This window comes from Bubalus bubalis, chromosome 8, assembly GCF_019923935.1.
Source record: "Bubalus bubalis isolate 160015118507 breed Murrah chromosome 8, NDDB_SH_1, whole genome shotgun sequence".
NCBI classification, from domain to species: Eukaryota; Metazoa; Chordata; class Mammalia; order Artiodactyla; family Bovidae; genus Bubalus; species Bubalus bubalis.
In genome coordinates this window covers 46,382,809-46,398,055 of record NC_059164.1, presented here as the reverse complement: position 1 = coordinate 46,398,055, position 15,247 = coordinate 46,382,809, and the positions used below count along the sequence as shown (strand labels likewise).

General features: G+C 45.5%; 1 protein-coding gene across 11 annotated transcripts in view; it reads left to right on the top strand.

Moving 5' to 3' along the window:
- The window catches only part of ATXN7L1 (ataxin 7 like 1), a 388,443-nt gene that overhangs the window by 251,983 nt on the left and 121,213 nt on the right, over nucleotides 1-15,247 (top strand). The window contains exon 12 of one of the 11 annotated variants that reach the window (XM_006042822.4): nucleotides 1,247-1,764. The exons of the other annotated variants lie outside the window; for them this stretch is intronic. Within the exon in view, the coding sequence (XP_006042884.1) occupies nucleotides 1,247-1,329 (83 nt within the window). The 3' untranslated portion in view covers nucleotides 1,330-1,764. Of the gene's footprint in view, nucleotides 1-1,246; nucleotides 1,765-15,247 lie in introns of those variants that run through there. 11 annotated transcript variants of the gene reach the window in all.

Below are 15,247 nucleotides of genomic sequence, written 5' to 3'. Positions count from 1 at the left end.
CCTCCTCTTGCTGGGTCAGGAGAACACCAGGGTGATTGCTGAAGGGCCTTTGCTGAAAGGCGGTGGGAGCTTTTCAAAGGACCCCAGAGCTGGCTCTGGCGGTTTTGCCTGACTGAGTAGAGGACAGGTTGGGGGGGAAGGGAAGAGGCATTCGAAACTGTCTGTGGGCTTTGAGCCCACTGTCCTGTAGGCGCCATGCGGGCCCCTTCTCTCTGGCTTAGAAAGGAATGAAGCCACCTCTGAGTCCCAAGGCTCAGGCTTGGTTCCAAAGAAGAGGAAGGGGAGGCTGGCTGCTTAGAACCAACTCTGCACTGATGAGAGAGTGCTACACAGCACGGTGTGTCTCGTTGTAGATGGTCTGCCCGCCAGGTCCCCAGAAGGGGAAGAACAGGGGTCGCAGGCTGCAGTGGTGTTCTGGAATAAAGAGGAGCTTCCGAGCTGTGCCTCTCAGGAATGATATTTGGGGGGCAGGGGGTGTTATGTAGCAGGAGGGGAAAAACCTTGTTCCTTTTTATTGAAGTGATCCCACTCAGGATAATGGCTCAGTACCACCAGGCCTGACAACGGCCAGCCCTCTGTGGCTATGGCTCCTGGGTACCACACAGATGACCTCCCACGGGGGCGAGGACAGATGTTTACGTAGCCACCCCAGCTCTGTAAGTGGATTCTGTTTAGCTGTCTGCTCTTGAGGATGCCGAACTGTTGGTGGTCATATTGTACTATGTCTCTTCTTATCTCCCCCATCATCCCCAGGGAATAAGCTAATCAAACTTGCTGATGATTTTACACTGAGAAGGAGATAGCTAATAACTTGGATGACAAGTATTAGAATACAATGTGATGTGGATAAATTGGGTCCATGTATTAAGGGCTATAAAATGAGATTCCATCAAGGCATGAATAATGGTGCCTGTGGAAAGAATTAATCAAATACCCCATTAAAAGGTATAGGAATTCTGGTCAGATAGCCCCTGTTTAATTACACTCCTGCCCCCCGCCCCTACTTCATTCCCCTGAAGCTGCTTTCTAGTAGGAGATATATGGAAAAGAGCTGAAAGGAAAGAATAGAAAAATGGGACATACATTTTGATAGAACGAGATCACGAAGACAGATTTAAAGTAACCAGTGTTTAATTTAGGGGGAAAAAAAGGCAATTGGCATGAATAATCATTTACAAATGTAATTTCCAAAGGAGCCCTGTTGATACCATTCAGCAAATGCCAACAAAGCATTTACTTTCTAAAGGGAGAAAGCAAGACAAGAGAAATGAAGGCATCTTCAGGAATGGACCAGAGGACATCCAAGCCATAGAGAAGAAGCAGATGTGAAATGAATGATACAGAAGATAGACTCAACTTCTGAAAGAACTCAGAGAACTGGCATTGCCTGGAGAAGGCTTCCTGGAAGAGGAGACTCCCGCCGAGCCCCAAAGTGTGGACAAGCTTCCATGTACTGCAAATTCGTGAGCACATTCTGGTGACAGGGTTTAGGGAGAAAATGGGCTGGAGCAGAACAGGGGGCACCCATGGGATTCCTCTCTCCATGTCCACCACCACCACCACCCTGGTCCAAGCTATCATCACCTCTCGCCTGGACAACTACAAAAGCCCGCCAGCTGTTTTTCCCTGCTTCCACTCTTGTTCCTCTGCAATTCATTCTGCACACAGAAGTGAGAACCAGAAAAGTTAATCATATCATTCTCCTGCCTTGTGTCTTCCCATTGCTCTGAAGCTAAAAGTAAAAATCATTATCATGGCTACAAAGTCTTGTGTGGTCTGAACTACATCCTGTGCCGGGCTCCCTTTCAGTCTCTCTGTGCCAGTCAAACTGGCCTTCAAAATCTCAGCACACTGGGTATTCCTGCCAGGGGGCCCTTGCACATGCTTTTCCTTCTCTGTGTATGATTTTCTTTCATCCCCTCTTCCTGAAACTGACTCATCTTTCAGAATGCATTTTAATGATTACCTCCTCTTAGAAGACTTCCTGATTGTTGTAACTTGGTCCACTGTCCCTCATACCTTAAAAACAAATGTTTGTGGTGTGAACTTATAATTCATGTCTCCCCTACTAGGCCACAATGAGCTTCTCTGTTGGCTCAGTGGTAAAGAATCCACCTGCCAATGCAGGAGACACGGGTATGATCCCTGGATCGAGAAGATCCCATGGAGAAGGAAATGGCAACCCACTCCAGTATTCTTGCCCGGGAAATCCCATGGACAGGGGAGCCTGGCAGGCTGCAGTCCATGGAGTTGCAAAAGAGTCGGACACGACATAGCAACTCAGTAATAACAACAGGGCCACAAGCTCTGTGAGAGTAGGAACCCAGACTTTGAATTCCCCAGGGTCTATCACAGTTTTAATAACTAGGCATTGAATAGGTATCATGACATTTCATTAGGAATAATGAGGCTAGTTTAAAAATTCTACTTGACCAGTCAGTATGTAAGAGAGTACCATTGTGAACTACTGGCAAGAAAAACCTGAATTCATGTCCATACTCTGCCACCTGCTGGCTATGCTGGTATGAATAAATCCCAGATCCTTTCAGAGCCTGTTTCTTCCTCTAAAGTGGTGGTACTAACAGCCACCTCACATGGTTGTAGCAAGAAATTAATAAAATAATATAAAAACATTTTCAACTGTAAAACCAGGCATAAAGATGCCCTATCATTTTGCTCATGCGTGGTATATTGGGTCATTAAACATCTGTAAGATGGATGGATGGATGGATGAACAGATTATCAGTTATAGAACCAGCACAAGAGCCAAGAAGGGAACCTGGCGTAAGGACAGCATGCTGGAAGCCAAAAGAGGAGAGAATTTTTCAAAAAGTAGGAGGAGTCTTTTGATCGCCCAGAATATCACATACAGTAAGTAGAGCAGGCAAGAAGAATGAGGTAGGGAAGAAATCATTTACTTTGAGTAGAAGGAAGTCAGTGATGACCTGAGGGCGTGTCCTCCTCAACCCTGTCTTATTGTTGGTGCTTTCAATGACATGCCTTATTTGCAAATCACTCTACTAATTTTTAATCTTTGGGGGAAATCAAATTGATTCACATATACAGCAGAGCTGGCCGGATTACTCCAGCTGCTGCCAGCAGGTGCTGACAAGTGAAGAAGTGAACGTCAGAGGATAAGAAAATACACTAAACACTTACTTTAATAAGGCCTAGAAAACATTGATATTTAATTAATTGCCATGGATAATCTGGTTTCAGTTTCAAGGGTTGTTTCACTTTTTACTCCCTGCCTTCCAGTCAGAATAGGGCCGTATGTGTAGGCAGGGACCAGTGGTGTGAGCTCTGACGGCAATTGCTCATTACTCTGTGCATTTTTCTGTCCCTGTGATGACACCTCACTTCTACCACAACCATCCATGCAGAGTGAGTCACTGTAAAACACAGACACAAACACACACACACACACACACAAACTAGCTGAGTTCCTGTCCTTATGATTGGCTGCTTCTGCATTGTGGTAGGGCTTGGGCTCACCTTCCGGCCAGGCCCTGATCCAGCCAGTCTGTTTGTCCAGAAATAAAGGATAAGATCGCCAGTGCTTCAGACAGAAGAGTGTGATTGGCTCACAGCCCAGCTGCTTCATCTAGAGCCCGCTGTCGCCTAGCTTAGACCTCAAGTGTAGAAGATGCTATAATCATGCTTCCTCGGAGAGGTGGTGTGAAGATTAAATGCCACAATGCATGTAACATGCTTAGGTTGAGCCCAACCCAGACTTAGAAGTGAGTTAATAGAAACCCAGAAGTCATGATAGATTTAACCCCTTTTCCAAGATCTCCTCGATCTTTGAGCATCGCTGCTGAGCCCCAGCCTGGCTGCCCTGGAGGAATTTCCCATGGTGGGTATTTCAAACAGCAAATAGCTCTTAGAGGCTGGAATTGGAAATCTTGAGGAGTTCATGAAGGGCTTTTGGGGTGGGGGCTGGGGTGGGAATGGGGCAGGGCCAAGAAAAGGGTTCAGGAAAGAACTCTGTGGAATTCCTAGTGATCCAGAGATGAGGCCTGGAAGAGAAGCAGAAGCCAGCCAGGAAGGCAAGCAGTTAGACCTGAAACATCTGAGTAACACTGTCACAGAGCCCAAGCAGGAAGGAATTCCAGGGAGTATCAAACACTTTAGAAAGGTAAATGAGACAATAACTAAGCAAAAAAAGTTTTTGAATCATATTTGCCTTTTCAATGAATTCAGATTAATTTAGTTTGGGGAATTTTAAAGACACACATTGTAATCATTGGAAATACCCTAGAGCGTTGTAAAAACCAGGGTTGGAAATCACTTTACCCTCTACATGCTAAGAGTAGAAATCAATCTTGCAAGCAGATTTTAAAAACTCCTGAGCCCAGGACAGAAATCACCCTGGCTGTCAAATCTACACTAAGTCCTGCTCCTGATTATCTCCTCCCACCCCCCCGCCACCCTCTGGCTCCTTCTCTGCACTGTTGGCAGGAAGAAGGATACACATTCCTGATTTCTTTCACAAATACAGTCCCTAAAAGTACCAGAGGAAGCACGGAGAATATAGAACCAGAATGGGATCAGTTAAGTCCTCTGCCTAATTTCTTTTGTCAACCCCCCCCTCCACCCGCTGTTATTTAGGCCCCTTTTGTGGCTTTACAAGCAACGCTGTAGTGAAGTTTCAAAGGCCAACTGGGTTTGAAGAGTACTTTGACTTTTTTTGTTGTTATTGTTATCTCTTGTCTTTAAAAAAAAAAAATTGTTGAAGTATAGTCAATTTACAATGCTGTGTTAGTTTCAGGTATACAGTAAAGTGATTCAGTTATACAAACACATATATATTCTTTTTATTTTTACATTCTCTTCTGTTATAGATTATTATAAGACATTGAGTTTAATTCCCTGTGCTGTACCGTGGGTCCTTGTTGGTTATCTATTTTATCTATAGTAGTGTGTGTATTTTAAGAGTGCCTTGACTTTTTAATTTTTTATTATATCCATCAGTTTGGGAGCTTTTTTTTCCTGTGCAAATCAAAACAGTCCACATACATATTTAATTTTAAGCATTAAAAATCCTTCCGTCTCCATGTATGACCCCATTTATTTCTTTTCTCAATTGTGTGGGTGCCATAGCCCTGGAGCATATAATTTAGGGTCCTGAACTTAATGGGGGTGTCTGGAGGTCACCGTTAAGTGGATACACTTCTTTACTAAGTCAATATTTGATAAAGCCTTTTGAAAATGCTAATAAGTATGTTCATGGGATTGCCTGCTAAGATGAGAGAAAAGAAAAAAATTTAAAGCTTGCTTTTATTACTCCAAACCGTAAGTAAATGGTCAGATCTATCTTCCTTTCATCTATCATTTATATTTATTACATTTGGTGAGTCTGGTTAGTGGTTTAGATTCCTTAGGTTTTTACTACATCCAGATTCCTATTATGCAGTCGTCTCTGATAAAACCTAATGGGATACAACCCTGGACCCTGGAGCATAACGTGATGCCAGACCCCATTGCAAATATGTTTCCTACTAAAGCAAACTATAGTGGAAAACATTAAAGAGAAACATTCCCTGGTCACTTCCAATTGCAAAAAAAACATCATAAATCACTAGTTCCACAGAGAGCTCCCCCCAGATCACATTTTTTTTCTCCCTGCCTCATTACCTCTATTGTGAGAGCTCCCTTTGCCCACATACTCCTGAGAAAGCGATTATGGTGGTTTGTGCCCTCCTTAAAAACATGGCTTGTGTACCAGTTGTTTTTTTTAATGGGAAGTTATTTGTATTAAGAAATCATGCCCTTGGATGTGTTGGCAAGCACCAACAGCAAAACCCAGACAGTAGGAAACTGCAGATTAGATGGCCCGAGTTTTCAACAGATAAATGATAAGGGAAATAGATGGAAGGAAGTGGTCACTTAAAAGTAGCATAAAAGATGTCTAAAAAATGGGTAAAACTAAGTGACAGTGTCTAAGGATACACACTAGGGTGATAAAACCATAAATAAACACATGGAAACAAACACATAAGTCAAGAGCGTGGCTGCTTTGGAAGCGGGGAGGAGCTGTGGTTGGGATAGGGATAGGATAGATGTATGGAGGGGTCCTGGGGGCTGGCGAGGTTCTCTTCCTCCACCTGGTGTCCAGAGGATGTTTGCCCATTTGTTTTGTGCAGGTTTGAGTGTTTGTACGTTATTTTACAGAACAAAGTTTTCATTTAATGAGTCTGCTTGGGGTTCACATTACCTATAGTCTTTAAGGAATTTGACTTTGGCTTGTACTAAAATATGTCTTACTTTCTCACAAAGAGGAATACCTCAATTCCAGCTGGAAAGGCACCAGTGGAGTTGCCTGGCAGTTCTGTCAAAATCGAAAAGGAAAAGAAGATCGATTGGTGGAGATTTCATGGGTTCTGGCTGTTGAAGACCTCCTGGTCTTTCTTTTTTCCCTCCTTTTATTTCTATAGTCAAGGATCTAGTTCTTTGCTTTTCATCATGGGTTGTGCTGTGCTTAGTTGCTCAGTTGTGTCCCAGTCTTTGCGACCCCATGGACTGTAGCCCACCAGGCTCCTCTGTCTGGGAGTCTCCAGGCAAGTATGCCGGAGTTGGTTGCCATCCCCTCCTCCAGGGGATCTTCCCAACCAAGGAATCGAACCTAGGTCTCCCACATTGCAGGCGGATGCTTTACCATCTAAACTGTCATGGGTTACACACCCACAAACCTTCCTCACCTAAAACAAAGTCTAGAACCCTGACGACAGCCACGTTGCTCCCGCCTTCACACCTCGCTGACCTGGGGTCACCTTTAAAGACCGCAGGGGGAAATTCCCTGGTGGTCCAGAGTGGTAAGGACTCTAGACTTTCACTGCTCAGGGTCTGGGTTCAATCCTCGGTTGGGGAACTAAGATCCCACAAGCCTCACCATAGTAGCCAATAAATAAAGATCATGGGGGTTTGCTTACTTTACTCACCCTGGCTGTTAGTCTCCCACTTTCTCCTGCTCTGTGGTCCCTGCAGATGCCAGTCTGAAGTGGCCACCCTAATGTGATTTTAGGGTGACCACTGACAGACCTGTTCCTCCAGTTGGGATGTCATTCCTTTACCTCAAGGCTTTCACCAAGGCATTTGCCATCTTAGTTTGAATGAGTTAGATGAGAGTTCACTTCAATAGAGGGTGAAGTCATAAAGAACAGGACTCTGGAAACCTGAAGTGGGAGCCCAGTAAGGGAAGACCTGAGAGGGAGTTGGGAGTTTACCTTTTCTTCTTTCTCTTCTCAGCAGATCTGGCCTCAACATGTTGATATTTTTTAGCTTCAATCTAGAATCTCACTAAAACACAACATTTACACCTGTCTCTGGGGCAGCTTCGTGAAGCTAGTTGTCCAGCTCTGTCAGTGCGGAAGCCTGAGTACAGCCTGTTGGGAGTCAGTAGGGTAGGTCGGCTCCTTGAGGGCAGGGGCCTCCTCCTGGTTTGCTCACCGTTCAATTCTCAGCCTCCAGCACAGGGCATGGCACAGAGTAGATGCTCAGTAAAAACCTGATGAGCTGGGCTTCCCTGGTGGCTCAGTAGTAAAGAATCCACCTGCCAGTGCAGGAGACATGGGTTTGATATTTGACTCCAGAAGATTCCACATGCCGTGAGGTGTGAGGCGGACCCCAGTCTATGCGCTACAACTATTGAGCCTGTGCTCTACGGCCCGAGAGCCACAACTGCTGAAGCCCGGCGCGCCAGAGCCTGTGCTCCGCAGCAAGAAAAGCCGCTGCAATGAGAAGCCAGTGCCCTGCAAGAGTAGCCCCTGCTCACCGCAACTAGAGAAAGTCCACGAAGCAACGAATATCCAACACAGATGAAAGTAAATAAATATTTTAAATATTTAAATAAATATTTTAAAAATTAAAAAACAAAGCACACTTGATGAACAAATGAATAAACAAGGAACCAGGCCAATAAACAGCTTGCAGCAGCAGGGGGAGCACAGGTGGGCGATGAGAAAGCCTCTGCTGTCGCTCTGGTCACTGCGAGGCTTCTGGGGACATCGCTTTCCTGGTCCCCTCCACCCCTGAGCATCTCCTCATCTGCGGCCTGAGGTTGACCCCCTCCGCTCTGAGCCTCCCTGTCTTCAACAAGAAAATCGGCCAGTATCTCGTTTCTGAGAAGTGACAGCTCTTAGCACATTTCTCCCACTGGCTCAGCACTTTGGGGTCACAGAAGTATTTTCCCACACATTGTCTAAATTCACGTTGTCTAAAATCCCATGAAATAGGTAACTTCCACTTTATAGAGGAGGAACTGAGGCTGAGAGGGTGACTGATGACTTTTGAGGGGCAGGGCTATGCCCAGAACCTGGAGCTTGGGCTCCCCGCCCCCAGTGTCTTTTCTGCTGCACTGCCCTTGGCTCTGATCCACATGACGTGGGATCTGGAGTCAGCCCTTGCCCTCAAGGAGCTTAAAGCCTAATTCCAGCACAGAAATATCTACCTTAAATAATAAACATGGTTCAGTAAAAATATGTAGCACTGCTTGATCCTTCTCCAGTTTCAGTTTCACTTCACAAAGATGCTGTAAAAGGTTATTTCACTGTTATGTCTTAGAAAGTTTCTCTCTGTGCAAACTTACAGAGTATAGACTGGGGTGGCCCAGCAGTCTTCACTGTCTGCTGTGGGAAGGAGGGGGAGAGCATAAATAATAGAAACCCAAAGGAAATCCCAAAGACCTCATCTAACCAATGGTGTCATTCTCACAGTTCAGTGGATCTCGTTAGAAATAACCGCATCATAGATAGAAGGAAAACAAGGATCTAAATAATCCATAATCTAGAGAACTGTTCCATGACACAGTATTGTAGCAGTTAACACTACTGGTTGCACAGACAAATGTCCGTGTTGTGGGGCTTTCTTCCCTCTAGCTTCTCTTACATCTCTTCTGAGACTCTCTCTGTGACTGCATGAGAGAGGCAGGGCTGGTCCTGGGGCTTAGAAGCATTGACTTCTAAGCCAGTGACTTGCCCAGGGCTCCTCCAGTAGTTAGTGGTATGGGAGGAACGTGAACCCACGCTCTTCTCAGCCCCCACCCTTTTCCTACTTCCTTTCCGGCAGTGACCCCTCTTGGGCTCCTTTTTCAGCCATCCTTAAGAAGGACCCGGCAGGAATTCCCTGGTGGCCTAGTGTTAGGACTCCAGGCTTTCATGGCCGTGGCCCAGGTTCAGTCCCTGGTCTCGCAGTGGCAGCTCAGTGACTCACGTGCTCACCGCACTGGCTCTTGCCAACATGGGCTCATGTTACAGTGGTTAAGCGTTCACTGACCACTTTGCAGTGTTATAATCATTTAATTAGTCTATGCCTAGGAGGAAGAGATACTTTATTTAGAAGCTTAACAGTGAAAACCTCTGAGACTGCAGTTCACTATGATTACTTTGGGATGATCTCAGGATCTGCCCACCATGCTCCTGATCCACTTAGACTGGTAAGATAACTAAGAAGGGCTTTGTCCAAGACACATGCAGCCAGTGTGTTGAGGACGATTGTGGCTAGGTTCAAGAAGGGAGGGCAGACAGATGCCAGAAGGCAGGATAAGGAAAAAAACATTTTAGGACCTTCAGAAAAATAACCAGGTCTTTTAATGCTTCTCTTAGGGCAAAACAAGAGTAAAATTTATCTTCTGTTATCCTGGCTTGGGGATAGCACTAAGGTTCACATCAGTCTGTCAGCCTTGACTGCATGTTAGGGCAACCTGGGCAGCTTCCACATATCCTGTTGGCAGGTTTGAAAAACTGGCTTCAGTTTTTTAAAACTCCACCTTGGTTTCAGTGTGCAACCAAGCTTGAGAACCAGTGATCAGATGGGTGGTAGTGGCTTTTCAGGTGTTGACCTGGCTGGTTGTTGTTGTTGAGTTGCTCAGTCATGTCCGACCCTTTGCAACCCCGTGGACTGTAGCACGCCAGGCTTCCCTGTCCTTCCCATCTCCCAGAGCTTGCTCAAACCATGTGTACTGAGTCGGTGGTGCCATCCAACCATCTCGTCCTCTGTCGTCCCCTCTCCTTCTGCTTTCAGTCTTTCCTAGCATCAGGGTCTTTTCTAGTGAGTCAGCTCTTCACAACAGATGGCCAAAGTATTGCAGCTTCAGCTTTAGCATCAGTCCTTCCAATGAATGTTCAGGGTTGATTTCCTTTAGGATGGACTAGTTTGGTCTCCTTGCAGTCCAAGGGACTCTCAAGAGTCTTTTCCAACACCACAGTTCAAAAGCATCAATTCTTAGGCCCTCAGCCTTTTTTATGGTCCAACTCTCATATCTATACATGACTACAGGAAAAACCATAGCTTTGACTATACAGACCTGGCTGGATTAAACTACATTTCCCAGAAGTCCCTGTGCTGTGGGTTGCTCATTGACTGGGCCATGGAGACCTGGAGGAGGAAGGCATAGCAGCAGCCATTTTGTACCACATGCGCTGTTGCCAGTTGGCCGCTCACCTCGCTGGTGGGCAGAGCCCAGACCTGCAGTTGCTCCACCTTCCCCGGATCCTCATTCAGCCTGTCCGACTCCAGGGTCAAGTCTGTGTGTTTAGTTTCTTGAAGGCCTCTGGCTTCTGTGGGAACATGCATAACATGGAAGTCAAAGGTATAAAGAATGGACAGAAGTTTCAGTTCATCCTCGTGGGGTTCCAGTTAAAGCTTATGAGTTCCAAATTGTTCTTGGTCTCTGTCACTTTCTGTCCTCTTTTCTTCCCAATGCCTGCCCTGTGGACTTCACACTCCATCATCAGATGCAAAAGCAACAGCCTTATAGAGGCCTTTTAAATAGCAATTGCTGTTGCAAAAGGTCAAATACTTGGAATAGACCCATAGATATACAGGTACATATACCTGTATGTTCAGATCCATTCTTGTAGGTTTGCTTCTTGGATCAAATGCTGACTAATATAGGTGGCTTTCAAAATTGAGGATTAAGGGATTGTCTGTATCCACAGAGAGAGATCCTGTTTAAGAAGGAGATGCCCGTGGCTCTGACTGAAGAGGAAGGCAGGTTTGACAGCTCCCTGTCTCCACCGCCAACCCCTGGGTGACATCTCAGGGGTGATTTGGAAACCTTCAGTAGACTGGTAGTATCCAGGCCTGGTGATATGTGGGAAACCCCTGGGGAGATCTTAAACGTGCAAATTCTTGGGCTTCACTCCACATTTAGGAATCAGAATCTCGAGGATTGGGGCTGAAAGGGAGAATTTGTTGTTGTTGTTGTTGTTAGAGTGTAGTTGCTCTTGGAGGCTTCCCAGGTGGTACTAGTGGTAAAGAATCCACCTGCCAATGCAGGAGACACAAGAGATGTGGGTTCCATCCCTGGATCAGGAATATCCCCTAAAGGAGGAAATGGCAACCCACTCCAGTATTCTTGCCTGGAAAATCCCATGGACAGAGGAGCCTGGTGAGCTATAGTCCATGGGGTCCCAAAGAGTCGGACTGAGCGCTTGTCAGCAGCAGCATAGTTGTTTTAAACGTGTCAGATTTAAAAAGCTTCCTTTACCCAAGCTTTTCTGGGATGCTGGTAGCTTCTGCTTCTTGATCTGAGTGCTGTTACATGAGGGTGTTTTGTACATCCAAAGTACGAATCACAGGTGACACATCTGTGATTTGTAGCATCTCTTGTATGCATGTTATACCTCGATCAAATAAAATAAGTCCCACCTTCCCCTCCCTCATAATTCCATATTCCAGTGACTGGCCAAAATTCACTGGACTAGCTGATTCCTTATATTCTTCATAGCAGTATTCAGAGAAGAGAAGCATAAAATCCAGCAGTTGGGGAATAGTCAAGATGCATCTGTAACCCTAATGATACAGTTCCCTGCAGTTACTGCAGCCCTGAAGAGGAATATGAAACAGTGGGGCAGCGGGCCAGCTGGCAGTGATAGGAGTGCGTGGCAGGGCAGTTAGGAACTTCACCTTGGAGCCAGACCACAGAAAGCTTTGGACACCAACTGAGAAAAAAGGAAAACCCACTTTCAGAGTGAGTGCTTTATTTTAAGGAGCAGTGAGGGGCCTCTTACGGATTTTGAGGATGATGATTGATAAAGGTGGCATTTTTGAAAGTACAATTGTAAATATAAAATTATATCATCCGTCATATGTAACTTCTCACAAAGACATTGTTCGAAACACAAACTGGTGGGTGACAGAGCAGGCCCTGGAGCTGGGAATTGGGACTTTATCTTCCTTTGGCGTGAAGACAGACTTTTCCATCTCAGCTTCTTTCTGAAGTGTTTGTAATCTATACACTGTTCTGGCCTGCAATTAAATAGAAAAATTTTTTTAAAAAGATAACCTCTGAGCCACCAAGGAAGCCCTATTTGAAGGCCTAGGAGGTTCCTATGGAGCATGGCTGTTATAGGTACAGTAAGATTTTACAATAGTGCAGGGAGAAACCTCACTGGCTGTTTCATTTTTTAGGCAATATGTCCAACAGTGGTTCTCAACAGGGAGTTTGGACTTGGGGGAGGGGGATGCAGAGGCCACAACAGAGAACTGGGTTGAATTACAATTATCTCTGGGGCTTTTTGAAATAAAGAAGTGCAGGCCCTACCTACACCCCCATGAATGGGTCTGCCACTCCTTCAGTCTGTCCACCAGCCTAAATGCTGTCTTATATCTTCTTTAATATCCAGGGATGGAGTTTAGACAACCTCTTTTTGTCCCCCTTTTCTGAGTGTGACAACTTTGTATACCTTTAATTCTCACCCGCCCCCACCCAGGAAAAGACAACCTCAAAGTCTCGAACTCCTGAGTTTTCAAAAAAAGGGCAGAATTAGACCTCAAAAGCAAGTACCGGTTGAGAAAATCAAATCACAGACACATCACCAGACTCCTTTTGAAAGACACATTTTCTTTCTCCTTTTCATTTACAGTATTTTCATTTTATCTTTTCTTCCTCTAAACTCTATATCCTTCATAGCAGAACTCAGAGAAGTAACCATACCCTAAACTCTATTTGGAGGACTATCTAGAAAACGCTTTGATTCCACAGGGAATCCCCTCTGAAACCCAACATATTCCTAAACACCCCTCTACCAACTCCCTGGCATGTGCAAGGGGCGCGCACAGACCTACCTTCACATTAGTTTCTGCTAAAATAATTAGCAAGACAGATCTAATAAGGAGAACAGTAACACAGGGCATTCCCAAGTGAGAGGCTCTTTCCTGGGCGTCCACATTGTTTCCTTCCTTCCTCTCCTGCAGCATATTTGAGAATCCCTGCCCAGTGTCCACAAGTTGCCTCTCCTGCTCCCATCCCCATCCCCACCTCAGGGCCTTTCCCCAGACTTGCTGAGAACTCTTCGCCGCCATCTTTTCTTTCCAGCGTTTTTCAGGAAAGGGAAGCTCACTTTAATTGGCCTGCCCTGCATTCCCTTTGGTCTCCCAGGGTGGGCCCGGCTCTGGGGACATGGAGGCAGCTCTGCCCACGCCCGGCTCCAGGTTGTCTTGCTTTTACTCGTGTGTGGCAGCACCTAGAATGCTTCGCTTGGCTAGTCAAAGCTGGCAGAGGCACACGGTGCAAAAGCTGCAAGCCCCAGACTGGAGGAGGAAGCCTCTGAAGGCAGGAGGGTGAGCCTCAGTTCTCCAGCCCAGTCATCGCCAGGCTCAGGTAGCCTGGAGGATACACCGCTGGGTCATTGTCTGGCTGGAGGATTCCTGAGACATCAGGATTATGCCTCCATGGGTCTCAGAAGCATTGCATCTGTCTGTCTGTTTATGTGGTCCAACCGGCACCATCTAATCAGAACAGAGCCAGATTGCCGAAGCTGGAGAGACCTCCAAGGTGACAGATCAGGCCTCTACATCCTCTTGTCACACCCCGACTCACTGAGGCCATGCAGGGAATTTGCTCAGAGTCCCTCGGGTAGGAAGAGAACTGGGCCACTCTCACAGGTATTCCAAGTCCAAGTCCAGCATTCCACAACTGCCCGTTGCCACTTCTCACAAATGGAAGCTAAGTCTGCTGTGACTCTGTTTTCTCATAATTATTTTATGATCATGACGGTGGGTGGCCAAGACATTAACAGGTCCAACAGAGAGTCACAAGACCTTCAGACCTGGGAAAGTCATGGACCCACCCAGGCTGGGCTTTGGGGTTGGGAGTTATTGACGTGTTTTATATATATGCATATGTGCTGTGCTAAGTCGCTTCAGTCGTGTCAGATTCTGCAACCCAGTGGACTGTAGCCTGCCAGGGTCCTCTGTCCATGGGACTGTCCAGGCAAGAATACTGGAGTGGGTTGCCATGCCCTCCTCCAGGGGATCTTATGAACCCAGGGATCAAACCTACATCTCTTATGTCTCCTGCATTGGCAGGCAAGTTCTTTACCACTAGTGCCACCTGAGAAGCCCTTGTTTTATGTTTGCTCTTGTTTCTTCTTTCTTAGTCCTCTTCTCAGTTACTTTTTATTTAGGTCTCGAAGGGGCTTTTGCATATGTAGAATTTTTCTGAGAACTGTGACTGTAGGTACAAGATGTAGTGTCTCTTAACCTGGGTTTTGATAAGCTATACTGCATTGTGTTAAAATGAAAAAAAGTCATATCCTAAGTTATGTATTGTATGTATGGAATTTGTGTACTGTGATTTTATATTTGTAATGCATATATGTTTTGACATACTGATAGAAGTATTCTTTACACTTTGGGGGAGGAAATGTGGATTTAATTACAGGGGGACTTTTTTTTTTAGATATAATTGGCATAACATTGTATTTGCTTTAGGTATATAATATAATGATTAGATATATGTATGTATATATTTTTTAATTCATCCAATCAGTAGTGCATGTACCTACTGAAAAATTCAGACAGCACCAAAAGGCCCCCCACTGAGGTCACCCATTCATCCTCCTGGAGGCCACAGCTGTTAAATTCTCCTAAAGATGGGCAAGCATAAATGTGCTTATTTCTTTTTCTTGTTTAATGAATGACTGTATATTATATGCATCATCCTGCGCTTTACCTTTTCAATGTAATGGGTTCATTCATTACTTTTAATACATATATATTGAGCTCCTGTTATGTGCCAAGCAGTGGCTGGAATCCAGGGGAACCAAGTAGATTCACAGCCTCTAGGGACTTGTTAGGGGATAGAAGCAGTAACCAAATAAGTATATGATGGCAGGAGAAGAAACGTCAGTGTGGAGAAGGGAAGGGGGTGCTCTTGTACACGAACTAGTCAGGGAAGGCCTGTCTGAAGAGGCTTCAGGCCAGGTCCACTGTGAAGTCAGAGCATTGTGGACACTTGGCAGAA